This window comes from Rhodamnia argentea, chromosome 4 (genome assembly GCF_020921035.1).
Source record: "Rhodamnia argentea isolate NSW1041297 chromosome 4, ASM2092103v1, whole genome shotgun sequence".
NCBI lineage: Eukaryota > Viridiplantae > Streptophyta > Magnoliopsida > Myrtales > Myrtaceae > Rhodamnia > Rhodamnia argentea.
In genome coordinates, this window is record NC_063153.1 from 4,118,002 (window position 1) to 4,139,609 (window position 21,608).

General features: G+C 38.4%; 2 protein-coding genes across 8 annotated transcripts in view; both read right to left on the bottom strand.

Moving 5' to 3' along the window:
• Positions 1-823: 823 nt before the first annotated feature.
• On the bottom strand, positions 824-2,338 carry LOC115730704 (60S acidic ribosomal protein P3). The gene is made up of 2 exons (XM_030661307.2): positions 2,012-2,338; positions 824-1,188 (listed from the first exon to the last, which is right to left on the bottom strand). The coding sequence occupies exons 1-2, from the start codon at positions 2,207-2,209 to the stop codon at positions 1,021-1,023; spliced, it is 366 nt and encodes a 121-aa protein (XP_030517167.1). The 5' UTR covers positions 2,210-2,338; the 3' UTR covers positions 824-1,020.
• A 2,130-nt stretch (positions 2,339-4,468) lies between these two features.
• Positions 4,469-21,608, bottom strand: part of LOC115730703 (U3 small nucleolar RNA-associated protein 25-like) — a 321,158-nt gene continuing 304,018 nt past the window's right edge. For 6 of the 7 annotated variants that reach the window (XM_048278390.1, XM_048278388.1, XM_048278393.1 and 3 more), the window contains 14 exons: positions 21,142-21,214; positions 13,805-13,864; positions 13,652-13,690; positions 13,465-13,553; positions 13,305-13,369; positions 12,815-12,861; positions 11,220-11,279; positions 10,135-10,206; positions 9,425-9,454; positions 8,412-8,506; positions 8,164-8,269; positions 5,387-5,449; positions 5,179-5,250; positions 4,469-4,676 (listed from right to left, as the gene is read on the bottom strand). In XM_048278390.1, coding sequence (XP_048134347.1) covers positions 4,602-4,676; positions 5,179-5,250; positions 5,387-5,449; positions 8,164-8,269; positions 8,412-8,506; positions 9,425-9,454; positions 10,135-10,206; positions 11,220-11,279; positions 12,815-12,861; positions 13,305-13,369; positions 13,465-13,553; positions 13,652-13,690; positions 13,805-13,864; positions 21,142-21,214 — 946 coding nt within the window. In that variant the 3' untranslated portion in view covers positions 4,469-4,601. Of the gene's footprint in view, positions 4,677-5,178; positions 5,251-5,386; positions 5,450-8,163; positions 8,270-8,411; positions 8,507-9,424; positions 9,455-10,134; positions 10,207-11,219; positions 11,280-12,814; positions 12,862-13,304; positions 13,370-13,464; positions 13,554-13,651; positions 13,691-13,804; positions 13,865-21,141; positions 21,215-21,608 lie in introns of those variants that run through there. The other variant, XR_007198273.1, reaches the window with a different exon arrangement.

The window sequence follows — 21,608 nt, forward strand, 5'->3', positions numbered from 1 at the left end:
ACAGACTTAATATATTATCACAGAGTTCTCTGGTTGGAAATTTAAGGCCACGATGATGATCTTGCTATTCAGGCATTGATGTGCTTTTCAAATGCACATAAAACTAAACACGAACGATGAACTTGCTTGGCGCTCGAAAGCATATGAAAGCTCACGCCTTGGTAGGATAAAACTGCCGTTGGACATTGTAAACGTACTCACAACCAACTTCAGTAAGCAGGAAGAACATTGCACATCGGAAGAACAACACAAGACATTTTCTTCGTGGGGATATATCTACCGGGCACTGAACAGATGGTCCGAACGATGGTTTTGCCAATGCTCAACCCAAGAGTGAGGCCGATAAAAGAGGTATTCGGTTCGCATTGTTTTTGTGCGCAAGCTGAACATGATCGCCCGGGTTATTTGCAACTCGGTCCGCCTGCTACGATAGGGAATAAGAGAAGCGATAAACACGGAGAGAGTCCTACCAAAAGAAACCAGCTGATTAAAGAGATGGTGCTTATGATCTTAAAGCTCAAATTATCCTCAGTAACCACCGGGAATGATAGACGACCGTGAGTAGATGGACCAAGGAAGAGAGTGGCGGCTGCATGCGCCTTCATGACCTAACCTCATCTGAGGTCGACAAACAAGGGCTATACAGGTAACAAGGTATCGGCTGCTCATGCCAGAACTCACTAAACAGGGAATATAATTAGAGAACAGAAAGATGAAAAGATTCAAGCGGAGAAGAAGACGAACAAATGCAGCGCGATCAGATGGACTCACATTACCTTACGTAATTCGGTGTGCTACGGAAGGTCATTCTGTGCAAATACTATTAAACATGACTCACATTACCAAATGTTCACTGCGATCCATCGTTCTAACCGAAGAGGACAAAAAAAGGCACAGAAATTGAAAATCCAGACAAAATTCTCATGCTATTTAGGATGTGGTCGACATGGGGGTCTTCAGGGAGACATGAAAAAGAAGCATTCACTAAAGACAGAAAAAGAATAGCACAGGTCAACTGCCCTAATCAAATAGAGAGAATCCCATGTCGTCGTCGCTCTCTTCCTTCTCTTCCTTCTTCTCCTCTGCCGGAGGTGCTTCAGCAGCCGGTGCTGCACCGCCACCTGCAGGGGCCCCAGCAGCTGCGCCTCCTCCAATGAAACCACCGCCACCACCACCTCCAATGATCACCTGTGGCAAGCACAAGAATATATGTAGGCCTTCTAACTACATAAGAAGTTCACAGCAAAGGAAAGATGGAAACACAATAGAGTGTTGTCACGATGACAAAGCAACCCCCAATTCACAAGAATTCAATAAAGTTCATGAATCAATTTATGCATATACAATTCGCAGAGACATCTTATGGCCCCAACAAACATGTAAAACCCAACAAAACTCAACAACTTGTGTTTGTCCAAAATCACGTTCATAGTTCACCTACTATCTCAAATGGACATCAAATTGTTTCGAAATCAAGAAAATAAGAGTGAATGTTCAAATCAACACCACAATGGACAGTCTTCGCATCAGCAAACTTTATCAAGAAACATCTATCTCAGTACATTATCATTCACTCCAAGACTCATGACCAAGAAAATGCCGCAATCTCCTCATTTAGAACCGTACTTCAAACCATTAACTATTGACCCAATTGCACACAAATTCAAGAAGTTCCCTAACTACAACTCAGTATGGATACGGATAAGTAATTACTTCGATGACCCTCGCAGAAAAGCAACCCTGAGTACCTAACAACAGGTAACAAGAAAAAGCAAAGATCTGCAATACCTTAACGCACAATCGAGAAACAACATAAGCAACACAATCCGAGGCTATACACACGAAAGCAGCATCACGACATATATTCCCCCTAAAAGAATCCCAAATCTCTACCAAATGCTATCTCAACACTCGCGCCATCACTTTCGATGCAGATCGGCCACTTTCTTCGGTAAATCTCACAGTTTCGACATGACATATGAATCAATCAACGCATGTATCTCACAGAGACCTGGAAAACGGCAGAGGAAGGGGTGACGAGAGAGAAGGAGGACTGGACGCCGCCGCAGGAGTCGGCGGCGTAGGCGGATTGGACGAGCTTCCTCTGGAGCTCGAAGGTGGAGGCAGCGGAAGCCTCGAGGTCGCCGGAGACCTGCTTCGCCGTCCACTCGCCGCCGGAGCTCCTGCAAACGAAGGTGAAGACTCCCATTGTCTCTTCTTCGAGAAGCGAACGTGAAGGCGGAGAGAGACCGGAGGAGTTGAGAGCAGCGGCGGCCGTCGGCTTGCGGTTCGTGGGTGTGGGGTGGGGGAAGAGGGGCGGTGAGGCTTATATGTGGAGAGAGTGTGTATCCGATACGCACTGGAAATGAAGGGCAAAAACCCTAGTTGTACATGAATTTACGGTTTTGTCCTCCATTGATTGGAGTATTTCCAAGCTTAGATATGCTAATTTTTTTTCTTTTCTTTTCTAATACTTTTAACTTCGAGTGGATTAGTTGGCAATTAAATTTTCTTTTTTTCTTGTAATTTTAGGTAGAATTTTCTTGGGGCAGTTCAAAAGTAAAATTGTAAATTACCAAATTACCATGAAGAAACGCATTCATAGGACAATGTGCACGAAAACTTATTAAGCACGGTCTAATCGTTATTATGAAACAGAATTAAGTTAAATAAAAATTAGAATCATATTCGTTCATATTTAAACTTTTTTTTTTTGTTCAATTTGAGAGAAAAACTTCCATTTCCATGTGATTTTCGCACCTGACTTTTGGGGCTGAATTTTTGGGCAAATCTCCCACGTGTGATCAAATTTAATTCTTGAGTCATTTTCAGAAAAGTTTTTTTTATGTTTATCGAATTATATTAAAATTCAAGGGTCGCGTGTTTCCTCCCATGAATCTTCATTGGCAGGTTTTCAAATAAATGAAAATCCATCTATATAAAGCCCTCGTACCCGAACCGGTAACTAACACGAGGAAAATTGTCAAATAAGTCCAAAACTTTTTGCACTTTTATCAATTTAGTCTTAGGCCTTTTAAATTTGTTGATTTAGCCCCGAGCTATTTTAATTTTTGCCGATTAAGTACTATTAGCCGCATATTGCTGACGTGGACGCTAACCGTCCCACGTGACATCTCTGTTGTTGTGTGGACAATTTTTAATAAACTTTTAAAAAAAATTCAAATGTTTTAATCTTATCTTCTTTTTCTTATCTTTATGGGTTAAGAGGCCGACCATCTTCTTGGACCCCGGGCAACGGCCATGAAGCCCTCACGATGGCGGATGTCACAATTCGACCTCGAAAAATTGGGTTAATGGATTGCTAAAACTCCGGGAGGGGCTTAGCTCGGGGCCCTTCCAAGCCCATATCAAATCGCGGCGGGATATACGAATTCGATCTCGGTGTGATCGGGTGGTATGAGTCAACCGAATCTAGACAAGATAGAGCCCGGACCGTGGCCCGGGCCCTCACGCGGACTGGGCTCGGCTAATGAGCCCAATCAAGGTCAAGAAGACGAGGCCTAAATCTCGACAAGGAGATGAGGAGGCCTAAATCCCGCTATTGATACCGATTTTTAATTAATCTTTCTTTTAGAAAATCAATTAAAAATAAAAAAAAATTCATAAAAATCAAAGATCTACTTCAGAACCCTGGGCCAAACATGATGAACCATTTTCAAACAAAAAATATTTTTCATGTTTTTTTGGATTTTTTTAGGTTTTTTTATTTAAAAAGGCCGACAATTTCAAAAAAATATCAAGGGAAGTCGAAAAAATCTGGAAAAATAGTCAAAATTTTTATTTTTAATCCTTTTGCGTCCCAGTCACTTTGGATGTTGAAAATTTAATTTGGGTCATGGAAAAACCCAGTTCACAGTCAATTCGATCACGAAATTTAGGGCTTTCTAAATCGGTTGGGCGAGTTGTTACCACGACAAAATCCCAAATGCGCTCGGGGTCGAAACCATGCCTTTTTCCTTGCAAGAACTGGAGAATGGGACCTATTCGGGGACATAAAATGCATTGCAATGCTCGGGGTAAATCTTCTGTTTTGCTAATGTTTCATATTTCCGAGTCTAAGATAATTGAACTATATTTGACGAGAAGAAGTAAATTATGAAACCTGTACAGTTTTGTAAGCTTGCGCAGTGCCGAGTCATTGTCGCATCGGGATTTTGGTCGATCGCCCGGCGCTTCTTGGCACGGTATGGCAGAAGCTATATGGAAAACAGAACATAGGATTGAAAGAACAGTCGACACAGACATAATATTCCGGCAGATCCGAATTTCAAAAACACATATGACATTTTTTTTTTCCCATTCTCAAAAAGTTCAAAACTGCCAATATGCACAATTCACTTCGTTTGCTGTAAGTGAGGGCTCCTCTAAAGCAGCTACACACAAGAAAGACATGGAAACTCCATGGCAAAACTGCTGATCCATCTCAGGATCTTGATTTTGTTCTATCCCCTCTGTTTCACAAAATTGGCTCGATATGCCCCGGTGACCCCTGGAATCCTATGCTATTCTCTTTTTGGCTAAGCAAACAATCTTAAATGGGAATCAGACACTCGCTAAGTTCTACTATCCACCATAATCAATTAACAAAAAGCAAATACACTCTTCTCCGAAGTTATCATCCTCTTCGCAGCGGTGGAACCGACAATTCTCTCCAGCTGAACATAATCACCACAAAAAAATGAGAATGAGGCAGCAAATCAATAATGCACGGTGCACATGAGCAATATGCTTACACTAAATATGACACGAATCATCTCGAGAACATACTATCTTTCCAATTCACCAAAAATACCAATATTTGAACAGTCGGAAATTAAGAACTGTTAAAATAGTAAAAACGGCACTGATCTCAAAGAACTAGTATCCACAGGAAACTTGGTCCTTGAATAAATGCAAGAAGTGAAACCTTTTTTTATTTGGCCATAAGCAGTGACATCACTGAGTAGGATAAGTTATATGAGCTGCATTAATCTACTGATGACATCACATTATAACACAACAAAGTCACACACAGACTCCTATGTCAGTCAACATATGAAATCACTATCCACAACTACCCAACACTATCACATGATAAAACAAGCAATAGTCCATTCCTCGACGTATTATCTCGCAGCAAAGTAAAATGAAGGGCACAGAATAGGAACAGCATGTTACCCGGAGCTGATCAAAACGAGAAAAAAGCACCGTGCTTGTCATGCCATGGGATCCCTCAAGCATATTTACAATCTGTCATAAGAAAATAAAATATTACAGCAGAAGTGAATCATTAAAGATAATGTATATTGAGCTTGCATCATGCCCAATACCGTACAATGACAGAATGCAAAGGGAAAAGGAAGCAGCATGGAAAACAAATGTCTACCTCTGGATATAACTCTTTCCTCTCAGGCAAAGAATAGATTATTAAATTTTGTATGCCTCGGATCTGTGGGCAAAAAGACAGACGAAGTGTTCAACAGTATGCAATCAACAAAACCAAAGTATCAAAAGAGAGACCATGAATGAGTACTCGGAATGTAATCATCAGAAGTTTTACGAACTGGAGAACAGAATGATGTAAGAGTGCAATTGTCACTTAAAAAGTTATTGCGTGTCCCGCAAACATTAGTTATCTAGATTAAGTATAGAAGTGAATTTTTCCATCCACTTGAAATTCCTTTGGTTCTCTTGAGATAGTTTATGGCAAAAAGGGCATCACATGGACCTGCCCAATGTATTATATCAGTAATTGCAGCTCTTAGCAAAAAACAACGCATACAGTAATTGGAGCTAGTGCATTCCTTTTAAGCAAAAACTTGCCTTGTTTATTAAAAGTTACATTTTTTTTAGCATATTGTGTTATTATGAACAGCAATGCAGTAACTGCACCTCCAGAGTTTCTCTATACTATCCTCCTCTTACTACCAGATGCATCTTCACTCAATTCATGAAATATCATTTGGAATGCACTAAAGGCAATGAACCTTACAGACTAAAAAAGTCATGATTGCCCCATGACAGCCACAAACTTTTTAATAGATAAACACACAATCCAAGTAAGAGAAGTGAAGTCTTTAGCAATGGCTTGCACAAAATCTGTGGAACATATCCCACCAGTCAAAAAGTATTTTCAGATTTTGCAACTGTCTCTGTACTGCATTCACATGCTCAAGGACACGTGTGTAGGCAACTATGAACATGTCTATGCATATCTGTTGGTACATAAGGACTGTGGACAGATGAGGAAAGATGTTCACACATTGACTTCATGAACCAAGTGTGGCAAAACTAACCAAACATGCCGGTCTACCAGTCAGTCCAGGAACCAGTTCCTAATCTGGTTCAACTTGATTATTTGGGTCTGCTCCCACATCGCTTGTCTTTGGGGTTTGTATTAGGTGTTATATATACGTGGTCTCTCTTCACCTATTAGCTTAAGCTTTTAGTTTGAAAATTCTAACACAGTATGAAAGCCAGGTTTGCCCTAGATTTATCTCTCATGAGGCTCCCCGTTCATTAATTCCACATGCTGTTCTTGTTCTGATTGGCCCGTGAGAACAGGTATGAAAGTATATCCCATATTGCTTATTTACGGGGTTACTACAGGCGTTATGCACATGTGTTATTCCTCCACCTAACAGCTTAGACTTTTAGATTAGACAAATTATCATGGTCATTTGAGGTCGAAAACCAGGATTGGACCAATGTTGAGGTTTAACCAGCCAATTATGACAATCAATCAAAAATTCGAACGGCAAGCAATATTGTGAGTGGTAATATATGTCAGCAAACTTGATTTAAAGGCCTCAAGCATTGTGCACACATGTGGGCAGAGAACTCTCACATATCCACCACATATGTGGGCAGCAAACTTAACGTATTCATGATTTCCACACACAAAACCAAACGAAGGTTCAAGCCATTAAGTGGGTTGGGTCGAATATATGATTTGTTTTACACTTCGCATTTGATTTTTGTACTGTCTTTTGCAAGCTCAAATTCTCCATCGATTCCATATGCTTTGATAGTATGCAAAGGACTATAGTGTTAGGATGCAGACTCTAGTCCTCAAGGTTGGAAGAAAGCACGCTCTTACATCATTCGTTGGTGCTATGGTTGCTAGATTACATAATTTCCAATATTTACTGAAAGAAACTTTTTATGACACCAGCAGTTGGAAACCAGAATAAAAAAAGGCTAACTCATAACGTAATCAGTTCTCAAAATAGGTGGGTTCTAAAAAGATGAAAACAAACTAAAACCCGTGGGAAATTTGAAGGCAAACAGAGTCGTCATTGCTATAAAATATGTCAATTCAGGACTAAATCAAAATGCCTTACAACCAATAACTTGATTGGCGCATCAATCTATCAACTCCAACCAGACCCAAATAAGTATTTCTTAGCATAGAATGCGCAAGAAAATAGAAATGTGAACTTTCATTTCTTTCTTTCATTTTTTTGAAAGCAAAGAGAAATTCACTAGAGGCATCAAGAGGGTGCCAACCCATGTAAAAAAAGAGAAAAAAGGGGGGCTCATTTATAAGAAAAATAATCCACAATATCCAGCGAAGCATTTACATTGAAGAGTGAATCCCCACTATACCGAAGATGAAGAACTTTAAGCCAATTTTAAATAAGATCTTGAATAGAGGACTCTTCCCCCTCGAAAGCACTCTTTCCAAACCAACCAAATGAACTTACGTATCATTTAAGTTTAACTAAGTGATGTTTTGCAGTTTATAAGACCAAGTTCCAAAAGGGGAGAGAGAGGAGCGTTTTTTTGTTTTGTTTTGGTGGGGGTGGGGAGGGGAAGTAATGACAACATCAAGAAAATGAGCGTCTAATCACCTGATCATGTCATCAATTCAAAGAAATGGCAACGATTGGTTAACACAAAGCTGGATTTGAAATTGCATTTATCCTTTTAACAAAGTTGAAATGTTGGGCTAGATTTAGAAACAGTCAAGTACCTGTTCTTTCTACAATTATAAGCATAATTATAACTTCATGCTGATTTTCATTCATATTGGATTGAAATACGTTGCCTACTCTTGCTTAACAGAGGGTTTTAGCGACTCATGGAAAGTCCCACATGGCTTTCTAAGGACCTGACATTCTTACATATACAACACAAATGAGAGGTTATGCGCAACATAACCTTATATCTGTGGTAAAAGTGTGCTCTTTCCGTGTACAGCATAATCTTCTTCCTGCCTTCGAAGAACCAAACTCGTGAACGAGAAATATCACTCTGCTTTGTGTACCTAAAATAGGAAGGATAAATTCAAGAATATATTTCGAATGAATGCCAAAAACTCGTTTTCAAATTTAATGCCTTCTAACTTAGAAGAGGCAAGATGGTAGGATAGAGATGGTCATTATGACAAATAGTAGAAAGGTCCTTACTCGCCGAGTAGGCAGAAAGAAGCATTTTGTGACTTCAAAAAATTCCGAATCCGAACAAACTCAAAGTAGGAACTGATAAAAAGCATGATCCCACCCTGCATAAAAACAGTCATCAGGTTCAAAAAAGAGGGAATCATTTTTTTTTGTAAAATAGGTTTACTACCCCTACAAAAATTACACTCGAGCATGCTATCTTAAAAGATCACGACAGTCCTTTTCCTGTTTTGCCACAAAAGGTCATCTCAGTTGGAGAGCAAACTGTATGTGACGAAAAAGAATATACTCTAAAAATAAAAAGTGGTCCAGGTATAAGAGAAAGGAAGTTTTCTTTGTCCTTAAGAATGTTTCACTGTACCATAACAAAATGACCCTCGAGAAAATCCTATCTTAAGAGGTCATCAAAGTCTTTTCATCTTTTGCCATGAAAGGTCGTCTAAGCTGGAGAGGAAAATGAATGTGAGGATAAAGACCATGCTGTGATAAGAGAAAATGGTCATCAGGTACACGAAAGAGGAAATCTATTTTGACCAAAAGTAGGTTTAGTGGCCTCTGCAAACATTAAATTGAAAACATGCTATCTTAAAAGGTCATTAATGTCTTTTTTTGGCTTTGCATTCTTGTCATGAAAGGTAATATGAGTTGGAGAGGAAACTGAATCTAAGTGAAAGTATGTACTCTTGATAATTGAAAAAGGTCATCAGAAACCTTATACTACGAATATCTAACCATATTAAACACACAAATAGAGCAGCAGATACTTGCCCCCAAAGAAAATAGCAAATTGAATAGCCAACATATCCAGTGCAAGCGTCAAGAAATCTATTGCATATACCATATGGAAGATCTATTTATTGTGAAGAAATCTAATAAAAAATAAAGAAAACTTTGAGCAAAACCTACAAAACGACGTAATGTGGTGCAATCTACGTCTGTGTGTGGGTGTGTATGTTATGGGGGTTGGGGTGGATATCTGGATCTATTTTACTTATCTATGCTAATTCCAGTCAACATACCTGTATTGAATCTTTAATTTTTGGGAATACCTGCACCAAGAAACTGAACTTAGAATACGAGAAAAACAAGCTTATACCTCACTTGAAAAGGCATGCCTTTAAATTTAAATTTCTTTATAGAAGCATCTCTACTGTATGCCAAAGGTAATTATCTGAAAGACAATCACAAATGAAGGCGGGAAGCAATTTGTTACGCGGGCTCCTTTTCTCCACAAAATATTTACAGATATGCAGCATTATTGGTACATAATTTATTGTTACTTTCAAAATCTGACTAAAGTGATCTTCAAAAACACTTAGCTAGGTGGCTAGGCATTGTGGAGTAACATTATTGGCCATTTTCAAATGGAAATTCAGAAAGAGGATAAATGGCAAGGTTATGCAATCTTAAAGCGCTATGTCATTCAAAGATGGAATAGGGAATTCAGATGTAACTAGAATACGGAGATGATGTAACCAAACATCAGCTTTGCCCAAAAGACAGAATCAGAGCAGCAAGAGAAAGGCCAAAACAAACTTCAACCAACATAACACAAGGACAAACGACCACTCAGCAAATGGCATTACAAAGAACTCAATGATGCAAAACGTACATATAACTGACGCATACATGCGACAGACTGATGTGGACTAAGTTACATGGCTTACTAAATGCCCAGAATGACATGAACATATGAGCACACAAAATAGCAAAATAACCACACCCATACTTTCTTAGTAAAATATTCAAGCCGTGCATCATCAGCTTCTGATATTGAGTCAGCATCAAAGCGTTCATAGATCTGCAGGGAATGAAGAAACTTTAACGTCAGAGGAAGAAGCCTGCCTAGCCCATTGAAAGGAAAAAAAGAAAAAGAAGATGAAACATTATTAATCTATAAATATGAAAAAGGCGAAAGTGAAAACCGTATATCTGAAAAAGAAAGGCTACCATGAAGGTTGGACAGAGCCACTATAGTATTGAACATTGTTTCCCATGAAGAATACTTAGGTCAAGCAATTATTAATTATCTAAAATTTTGTCCAAAACCAAAAAATTTTAACTCTGGCAAGTAGATAACAGCAAGAGTAAACCAGCAACACCTAATGCCGTAGCACTTATCGGTCAATTTGCAATTAATGTGGTAAAAGTCAAAACAAATATTCTCATGACCCCATTAAGGTGGGTTGACTATCAAAAACCATTTGGTTAGGGTTTTAGGGATCACAAGAGAGAGGAGAGAGACAACACAAAAGGAAACATCTTTACTCTACTTCTTTTGTCCAAATACATCTTTACTCATGTAAATTTAAAATTACGTAGAGGCTCTGTTTGTAGCGCATATATATACACTATCCATTTAATGCCCGAATCCCTAATTAGCTTATTTGATATCTCAGAGTAAAAATAAAAAAACTCCAACAGAATATGATAGTATTTCACAGTAATTAGGACTCATGACATTTCATATCTATTGCATCAGGTCTCTATTTACATTACGTATATGGACTTCATGGGAAAGAACCATTTAATAACAGTAGCTACAGCACTATATTCGTCATCTGAAGGCTCCAGTAGTATTGACTAGTATGGGTCACTTCCTCTACACTATATTGAGGGATTATTAAAACGAATCATACAGGATTCATGGACAAAGTGTACGGAAGGACTACAAAAGGAATTTCTCGGATTTAACAACAAAGTCTACCCTGCAACAGAAATTTCATATCAAGGACAAACACAATCATATTCATATAAGAGAGGTGAATCTGATTGCACATTACAAACAAGAATGAGTATAGCAAAGCCCTATACCTGACGTGCTTGGATTAACACTTTAGGCAGAACTCCTTTGTACTCGCAGACCAACTTCACCTGCACAACTTATAGGAAAATTAATTAGTCATTGAGAGCCAGAGCAGACTCATTTGGTTAAGATTGACCCAAACACCTGAGAGCATTGAAAAGTAGAATTTCCCTCCACCCATATTAAAAATGCTAAAAGATTAAAAAACAAATGAAATGCTTTCGCATATTATCATCATAAGAAGACTAGATATAGATCAGCCTTCTTCTTTCTAATGGAAACCCACAAATGAAATCTTTAACAGAAAAACTCCAATCCGGCCCTACATCGCCTCCTTTGCTACTAATGATGGTTCATCAAAGATCTGGCCCCTACCCACCCCCATATGTTACTTTTAATATTCAATGTTTTCTTTATTTTAATCTATTAAACAAAAATTGAACACCGCAACACTAAGGAAAACCAACAGACCACCTGTTCTCAATGTTTATTCGGTAAACACACCTTAATATTAGAATCCACTTGTGGAAAATGAGAGTTGATACCATTGCCCAAGTACAAAAATTTTACCCTCTGTATAAAATAGGTACGGCAGACATAAGATTGTATCATTGGATGTATGGGCACTAGAGAAAGGACAAGACTAAGTAATGAACTACCCAGGAAAAAGTAAGTGTTTCCCCAAATAGACTATGAGGTGATGGAAGCTCCTTTGAGATGGTGTGGTCATGTTAAACAAGGACATTCTAATGCTTCAGTGACAAGAGGTGAGCAAGAGATGAAAAAGCTGTTAAAAAGGGCTAGGGAAGACCTAGAAGGATGTGGAACCAGAAGATAAGCAAATACATGGAGCATTTAGAGCTTACAGAGGATCTAATACAGGATCAAACATACGGGTATAATAGAAATCATCCAGCTGACTTTGCCTAGATGGATAAGACTCGGTTTACAGCTGTTCTTGTTGCTGTGTATAGCTGATTTTGTATTAGCAGTCACATGTTAAAAGTTGGAAATGTGGTAAACATGTGTGCTTGATGCTGAATTTTGCACAGTGAGAAACAATTCATGGCTGACATGCACAAGACATTACGTAATGTCTGTCACCATGCCATTTGGTAATTTACTATCGGGTGAATTTGATTAGATTTAAATCCTTGGTGCACAATTATGCATTCAATATCTCCGTCAAGCTTAAAAGAGTAGATGTTAAAAAACATTTAAGAAACGAAAAAGAAGAAAGCGGAGGAAAAAGTATAAGCGAGTCATTGATGCAGATAGAGAAATGTTACTAAGATAATTCAAGCTTCATACAAATATGCTATGAGAAAAGCTATTGAAACTTTGCACATCCACTTAAATCACCAGAGCAAAAGGACATCAGCCCTTCAGAGAAATATGTGTCTCAAAATATTTCAGTGTGTTTGCTCCAAGAATAAGTAGAATGAAAGGCATCTTAGAAACTGCATTCATCTCTCATCCCTTCTGGCACCAGAACATATGTGCTCCACATGCATAGCAAACAAATTAAATTGTCTAAACAAAGCAAGGCCATGAATGCTTTGATAAGCACCTCAAAGGTTTACTAAGAAGAAAATCTACACACCTTCCCCTCATAATTAAGGCAGTGCTGGTTGAACAGAGCATTCATATCTGCAAAAGTACTATCATCAGGTTAGATCACCTAATATAATTTGATAGCCCACAAAACTCACCAACCAAAAAGAACAAAACATAAAAGAGAAAGCAAAATTTAAACACACTGCAATGAGCATACAAGAACATATGCACACACAAGAACTCAACATCTGTATGCTGCTTTGTGCACGAGCACAGTGAATGCAGAAGGCCATGTGACCCAAACAATTACACGAAAATTTGATGAAGCAAACTAACTGTGATAATAGTGCGGCTACAGCTACTTAATGCACACCTACATAAAACTACATATCTAAACCTAAATAAAACTTACCCCAATGGAAAAAATTTGTATGCAATTTTTCTACCTGTTATGTTTCAAAAGACTTGCCTACTGTGATGTTTGTGGAAGAAGACATATGACAGGGTAAAAAGTAAGGAATCTGGGTCCGACTTACCCGGATTCAAAAAATAACCAAGTACTATTGACTGACGGTAGAACCTTGCATATCCATCCAAGTACCTACAAAAGAGAAAATATGAACATCACATTTAGGCTCATTAAACGAAATAAGGAAGAAACAATAAGACAGCACAATAGTACTATGCATAACTCACCACTGCCTCATGCGCATAACATCCATTCCATGCTGCTTTGAGGGTAAGCAGTTCAACTGCTCAACCACAGTATTTACATGTGACCAATTCTGGAAATTTTTAAGCCAGAATGGGTCAAGAAGAAATATCTTCGCTCAAATCTAAAGATCAGACATATCAGAAGCAAGAAAGCAGATGCTTGCTGTACCTGCATGGCAATGATATCTGCATGATCTATGATCAGGATCTGCAGAGTAAAACATCCTGACTCATTTAGCAGACAAAAACTGTACTAGACTCCAAAAAAACCAATTAAGTAAGCCACTAACAAATATGCAATATAGAACGTAACATGAATAACCTCTATAGAAGATAGGTAGTCAACATCTTTGTCCTTCTCTCTCTCAGCCTCCCCAATTTTCTGTCATTCACAGTTCAAATGTCAATTGCCTGCGTTATTAAGGCAAGAAACTTTATTATGAGCTCAATCATTAACATTAAAACTTTCAATCTAATCCACAAATGATGTTTTTAAAAATAGGACTTTCTCTACAGCTGCCAACCAGGTTTGGCTGGCCAATCAGCTGTTCCCCTCAATGTGTTGTACATTATCAAGTGAAATTCTCACCAACAGTAATAAAAAAAGGTCCCATGTAAACACAGGCTGAGGCTCTCAGATGTGTATCTTTGTAGACGAAGTATCCTAATTGAAGAATCCTCCTCCAATCTGATGAAAGAAGCTGTTCTAAAATTATAATAACTTCTTTCATAGCGACAATAAGAATTAGCTACAAGAAACTGTTGGTTGGAAAATCTCCTATAATCTCTCCCTAATTATTTGAAATATTATGTGATATTATGTGATTTGATTTTGTTCGCTGTAAATTAGCTACTGACAGAGATTAGGGGCAAATTAGTATCTATACCTAAAATAGTTTTCTTACATAATTTAGGTCTTCTACTCCTGTATATATATTACTCAATCATAATAAGAAAATACAGATTCTTTTCTTCATGGTATCAGAGCCTAGTTTTCTGATCTGAATTTCGTGCCTCTGTTTCTTTTCCCACTACTGCTGCTTCATTGCAGTCCTCTTTTAGCCTTATTGCTGCTGTTCTGTTTCAGCCTTATTGCTGACTTAACCAGCCTTATTGCTGGCCTTCAGTTGTGTGATAACCACCCTTGTTAGTCGATCCCTTCTTAGTCTCCTGCTATAATCTGTCCTTTCAAGTTGCCGAATGGAAGATTCAGGGAAGGCTATCTCCAACCAAACCAGGTCCTCTTATAAGGATCAATCCAACTCATTGATTGGAGATTTTCCCAACATGAAGGAATACTGATTGGATGGAAAAAATTACTTCAGTGGCCACAAATTGTGAGGACATTTCTTAAAGGAAAAGGGAAGCTCAGTTATCTAGAAGGCACTGGTCCAAGACAAGGTGATCCCAAGTTTTAGACATGGGACGAAGAAGATTCCTCAATTATGTCAAGGTTGTGGAGCTCAATGCAACCTGAAATCAGCAAAAACTACATGTTTCTCCCTATTGCCAAGGACATATGGAGGCTGTTCATCAGTCTTATTCAAAAGTTCAAGATGCAGCAGTACTATATGAACTCAAGACAAAGGCTTCAACAACAAAATAAGGTAATCGTTCTGTTACAGAATACTACAATCTCATGAGAGGTCTCTGGCTTGAATAGATCACAATCTGAATATACAGACGAGGTGTGCTAAAGACACTGATACTCTTAGAAACCATATGGAGAGAGATAGGATTTTTGAGTTTTTGGCAGGTCTAAATGCAAACTTTGATCAGATTCAAGTTCAGATTCTCGGAAAGAAGCGGCTGCCTTCTTTGAATGAAGTTTTTTCTACTGTAAGAGGAGAAGAAAGCCGACGGCCTGTAATGCTTGAAGACCAACACACCGAAGGATCCGCCATGAAAGCACTTAAGGAGGAAACAAATCCTGACAAAAACAGGAGCCCGGTTCAGATTAAGACAATGGACAGTGAAGGTTTATGGTGCAGTTTCTGAAAGAAACCACGCCATACAAGGGAAAATTGCTTCAAGCTTCATGGAAGAACGCAGGTGCCCAATAGAGCTAAAGGACAGCCACAAGAGCACATGACCAGTGAAGGTGAAGCTGCCCCTATGGACCAATACAAACCTGTCAGTGAAGAGATATTTAACAGAGAAGAAGTTCGTCAAATCAGGGCTCTCCTTGGCTCCCTATCTAAGTCTTCTGATGTGTGTTCATTAGTCCAATCAGGTGTGTGTCTAATTTTTGAAAACTCAACAGCTTCTCGGTACCCTAATTCGTGGGTTCTTGATTCAGGAGCAACCAACCATATGACACATGATCCCACTAAATTCGAAAGTTATAAACCATCACCATGAAATAGGAGTATTACCATAGCAAATGGATTTCCTGTTACTGTAGCTGGCCTAGGAACCGTAACTCTAAATCCCTCGCTTAAACTTGACAATGCCCTTCATGTTCCTAAGCTGTCCACCAATCTCCTTTCCATTAATCAACTTACCAAAAATCTTAATTGCAAGGTGCTTTTCTCTATTGATCATTGTATTTTACAGGACCTGAAACGGGATGGACGATTGGATTTGCTAGGGAATGGAATGGGCTCTACTACCTTGAGGATTCAAGCAGAATTGGTTGGTCTCTTGTGGGTTATAGTGCCTATTACAACTCTTGTAATCCTATCCACTCATCTCGGATTTGGCTTCACCATTTTCGGTTAGGATATCCACCATTTAGTCTTCCTAGGACTATGTTTCCTTCCATTTTCAAAGATGTTGCTGTTGAAAATCTTCATTGTGAAGTTTATGAACTTGCAAAACGTCATCGTCTTTCATTTCCTTTGAATAATAATGCTAGAGTTTCAACACCATTCTCTCTTATCCATACTGATGTGTGGGGTCCTTCTAGAATTGCTAATTTTACGGGAGCTAGATGGTTTCTCTTTTATCAATGATTGTACTTGTACTATATGCCTATATCTTATGAAAGACAAATCTAATGTTCGATCTATATTTCAAAACTTTCATAAAATGATATTCAATCAATTTGGGGTGTCAATTAGGAGACTTAGGTCCGATAATGGGAAGGAATATTTCAATCAGTATCTTGATCATTTTTTCCAAACCCGGTATTATTCATGAGTCTTCCTATGTTGATACCCCTCAACAAAATGGAGTAGACGAAAGGAGAAATAGGCACCTCCCAAATGTTACTCGGGCTCTCCTCTTTCAAATGTTTGTTCCAAAGCACTTTTTTGGGGAAGCTATTTTAACTTCAACATATCTTACTAATCGGGTTCATTCCAAAACCTTAGGAAATAAAAGTCCCTTATAGCTCCTCTACCTTTTATGCTGATGTTTCCCATAAATATCACCTTTCCCCTCGGGTCTTTGGCTGTGTTGCATTTGTGCATAATCACAACCGAAAAAAACTCGACCCCATGCTCTAAAGTGTGTCTTTATTGGGTACTCTAATACTCAAAAGGTTTTTAACACGACGAGTTTTTATCTTTATGGATGTCACTTTTAATGAAAACCAGTCATTTTCCTTCCCACCACTATCTTTAGGGGAAGACTCCTAAAGAAGATAGTGGGTTTGAACCACTACCTCCACTACCTAGTGCGTCGCCCAATCCTACTTCCTCTCCTTCCCGATCTCTGTCCAGTCCTTGTCCCCTGTCAAGTTCTCTGCCTAGTTCATCATCATCATCTAGTCCTCCGAAGAATGAACCAACCAAACGGCAAGTTTACTCAAGAAGGATGAAGCTCAATCCGGAACCGGATCAAGTCCCGTTATCCGAACCGTTATCAGGAAATGAAATCACTCACCCTTCTTCTAATGAACCCGAGTTAAGTGATTTGGATTTACCTATTACCCGGAGAAAAGCTACCAGGGATCACACCCTGTTCATCAAACATTCAAATGAAGGTATGGTCACAACTCTACTTGTGTATTTAGATGATATAGTTGTGACTGTAATGATGAAGCTGAACGAAAGTCTCTTAAGAGTAGTCTTGCTCAATAGTTTGAGATCAAAGATCTTTGAAAGTTGAGATAGTTCCTTGGTATCGAGGTGGCCTACTCTAAGAAAGGTATTTTTTATCCCAAAGGAAGTATATACTTGATCTTCTCAAGGAAACATGATGTCTCAATAGCAAGGCGGTGAGCACTCCTATTGATGCAAACCATAAAATGGATGGACAGGGAGAGAGTGGCATAGTTGATAAAGGGAGATATCAAAGGTTAGTAGGAAGGCTAATTTATATGTGTCATACTAGGCAAGACATAGACTATGCTGTGGGAGTTGTAAGTCGGTTCATGCATGATACTAAAGAAGAACGTATGCAAGTTGTCTACCGGATTCTTCACTACCTCAAAGCTACTCCTGGAAAAGGTATTTTGTTTAAAAAGGGCGACAAGCTGAATCTTGAAGCGTTTACTAATGCAGATTATGCTGGGTCACCAACAGATAGAAGGTCCACATCTGGCTATTGCACTTTTCTAGGGGAAATCTCGTCACTTGGAGGAGTTAAAAACAAAATGTGGTTGCTAAATCTAGTGTTGAAGCTAAATTCAGGGCAATGGCAAATGGGATATGTGAACTTTTGCGGCTCAGGATTGTCATTGAAGACCTCAAAGTGGAACATGAAGGAACTATGAGACTCTATTGTGATAATAAATCAGCAATCAACATTGCTCACAATCCGGTTCAGCATGATCGAAGTAAGCATATTGAGGTAGAAAGTCATTTTATAAAGGAGAAGCTTGACTTTGGTTTGATCAGTAGTCCCCACACTCCTAGCAAAGATCAGCTAGCAGATGTACTGACCAAAGGCCTACCAGTGTCAAGATTTTAGGAGATTATTAGCAAGTTGGGCATGGAAAATATTCACTCACCAACTTGAGGGGGAGTGTTGGAAAATCTCCTATAATCTCTCCCTAATTATTTGGAATATTATGTGATATTATGTGATTTGATTTTGTTAGCTGTAATTAGCTACTGACATAGATTAGGGGCTAATTAGGATCTATACCTAAATAGATTTCTTACCTAATTTAGGTCTTCCATTTCTATATATTTACACCTTATAATTACTCAATCATAATAAGAAAATACAGATTCTTTTCTTCACTGTTCATGTAGATCCTGAATATATACAAACAGATCAAAAATAAAGAATGAATAGTACCCCAAGAACTAAGAAGATCAGAGAATCCCATAAATGCTCAAAAGCTATGAATTCGTTTGATGAGAAATAAAAAGGAATATCGAAAATTCGAGTGGTTGAAGCTCAAGCAGCTACTTTCAAAGTAATAGAAAGAAAAGCAACAACTGGAGTGCGAGAGTCAGAGTCGAAAAGAGGATTCCTCACTTCTTTCTCTCATTCGAAACCGTGCATGAGACTTTCATCTTGCACGGCTCCTAAGAGATAAAAGAAAGAACAAATCATCTTCTTTCTTTTTTGATTACCTTCCTCACGTCCGTATAAGACTGAATCCATTTGATTGCTAAAAATGATTACTAATCCTTAACTTTTCAAGGAATCCTTCATCGGTGATTGTGAATGACTGATTTTTTTTCAATCTTTTCGACCTTGGTTCTGTGGAAGCAAGTCAGAAAGATTTGAGAAATAGAACCATTTGATTTGATTCGTTCTCAATAGCCATGAGATGATCATCTTAGGGTGATCCTTTTGTCGACGGACGCTCCTATTACACTCGTAGTCTCAAAATGATGAGAACCAACTATGTAGCATCTATATCGAGAATTCAAGTATTGTATACGTCATTAGTCCGATCCTTCCCGTAATAACTAATTTGCAAAATGAATCTATTTATCATAAAGAGATTCGTTGTTCCCGACCTTGCTTCACCTTAATTGTTATTTGAACAAGTAAAAGTTATGTCTTGGTCCAAGTGAGGATAGCATTTGTCTTCTGCATGTCCATGGAATTTTGAAAATTCCAAACATCTCAGACATTGATAGGGAGGTAGGAATTTATCGAACAAAACGCACTCCTTTGTATACGTTAGGAGTCCATTGATGAGAAGGGACTAGGGAAAGCTTGAACCCAATTCCTACGGTGATGAATAGAAGCGCAATTAAAATTCCAAGGGAGTTATACATTTGTGTATTGATAAGATTATTCACTATTTCTTGAAGCTCAATCTCTCCCCCGAAAGAACCATATAGCCAAGAGAAATCATGAACCATAATAGACGAGCTTGCCCACCCATGAGTAAATATTTCATAGTAGCCTCATTAGACCATACATCTTTCTTGGTATATCCAGATAATAGGTAGGAGCATAAACTGAAACATTATGAAGCTATAAAGATAGTTAATTAAATCGTTAGCACCACATAAAAACACTCTGTTAATACGAATAAAAGAAACTTCGTGATAGCTATTTCTGTACATTTAATGTACTCAACGGATGGAGGAATACATAGAGTTGAACATAGTAAAATTAGAAATTGAAAGATATTTTATTGCAGTCACTCCGGACACACTACATATGACAAAAAGGAGCAGCCTTACCAGATTTTTCTGAATAAGGGAAACTAGAAGGAAACTTCCAGCAATGAAATTATTGCAAAGAATATCTCAGCATGACCCTACCATGTTAAGAGCGGTGCTTTCATGAATCCTACCCCATGCACTTCCATAAGTCATGCATCCTTGCCTTATGGGCTTCCAGAATGCTAACCCATGCACTTCCCTAGTTAGCATAGTTATCCACCTTCATCATGGATCCCAAATGGTAATCATCAACCTCCTCCAAAAGCTTTCTCCATATCCAAACTCCATCGACATTTTGCAAGCAGAGCTTTATTGAAGTATACCAACGATTTAACGCCCATTTTTGACCAACAAATCCACGACTATCTTTTTGACCAAAAAAAAAAAATCTACGTCTATCCAATTGATCAAATAATATCTCAGGTTGTGATGCCAAAGAATCTCGTTTTAAGTGGATAAGAGGAATAAAGAATTGGGTAAGAGTAGATGCCGGATAAATTGAATAAAAGAAACTTACATAGATTGGAAAGCAAAAAAGATTTTATTTTACTTTATGTTATTGCCAATGAAAAGCAAGATAAATTTAGAGTGGCTTATAGTAGCAGAAATGGTTCCCACACTAACCCTCTAAAAGCTCAATTTCAGAGCTTCTTCAGAATTCCATGCAATAAGGAACCAAGGATCCAGTCTTGTTTGGCTTTCATGGAAGGGAAGGTGTTGAGTTCTTCAAAATCTTTAATGACAGGAATTGTGGTTAGTAGCAGAATTGTTCCAACTTATAGAGAAATCAAAGGTGTATCTTGACAGCACTGATTCTCTAAATGGTCACCAACAAGAAATACGGAGTTCAGAGAATCACGGTAAAGGTCCTACCAGCAATTATGTACTTTTGATGGAGGACGAAGAACAGCAATTATGTACTTCAATTATTGGAGACTAAAATCACAATAAAAGCTTCAGCTCATAGCCAGCTCCATCACTACACGATCATTATGTAAAATCTGCCGTCTAATTTAATATGCTTGCTGGTATGTGACCTCATTGTCGATCAATAAGAGTGTGGAGTGAGGAAAAAAGAAATTGTAATTCTTCCCAACAACTTAATAATACTTAAGAAAGAGAAATATTTGCTTACTGTAATCAAACCGAGAGGAGAAGCTACAATCATGTCAGATGTGTAGAAGTCGCTGTACAGCTTCATGCTTTTCCTGTATTTATTAAATACAAAAAACAGGGAGATTAGCACCAAAAAGAGAGATAAATCTACCAGAAAAGAAAACAAGATGTTTCCTATTTATAGGTAAAGAAAAATTCACTATGAGGCACCAAGGGAGTGCCAACCCAAAAAAGAGCTAACAGCCATAAGAAGCCAGTCTGAAGTAACCCCAATTGCTCCTTCGGTTCACTAAGGATGCAAAACCAGGAATCCATTATGCTAATCAAAGCATCTGAATCCAAGAGTAAACCCTATTATATGAAAAGTTAACCAATTTTCAATAAGTTCCTTAACCAATTTCTTCCCCCACAAAGGCCCTAATATTTCACTCTTCCCAAATCGACCCAAAACCAGAAAGAGGAACAGAGGATCGTCATCCCATGGCC

What these genes read in the sequence shown, in the direction of transcription:
- LOC115730704 (XM_030661307.2), bottom strand. Translation starts at nt 2,209, where the DNA reads ATGGGAGTCTTCACCTTCGTTTGCAGGAGCTCCGGCGGCGAGTGGACG. An exon ending in CTTCCTCTGCCGTTTTCCAG is followed by an intron (nt 1,189 to 2,011) that starts GTCTCTGTGAGA and finishes TGCTTGCCACAG; the next exon opens with GTGATCATTGGAGGTGGTGG.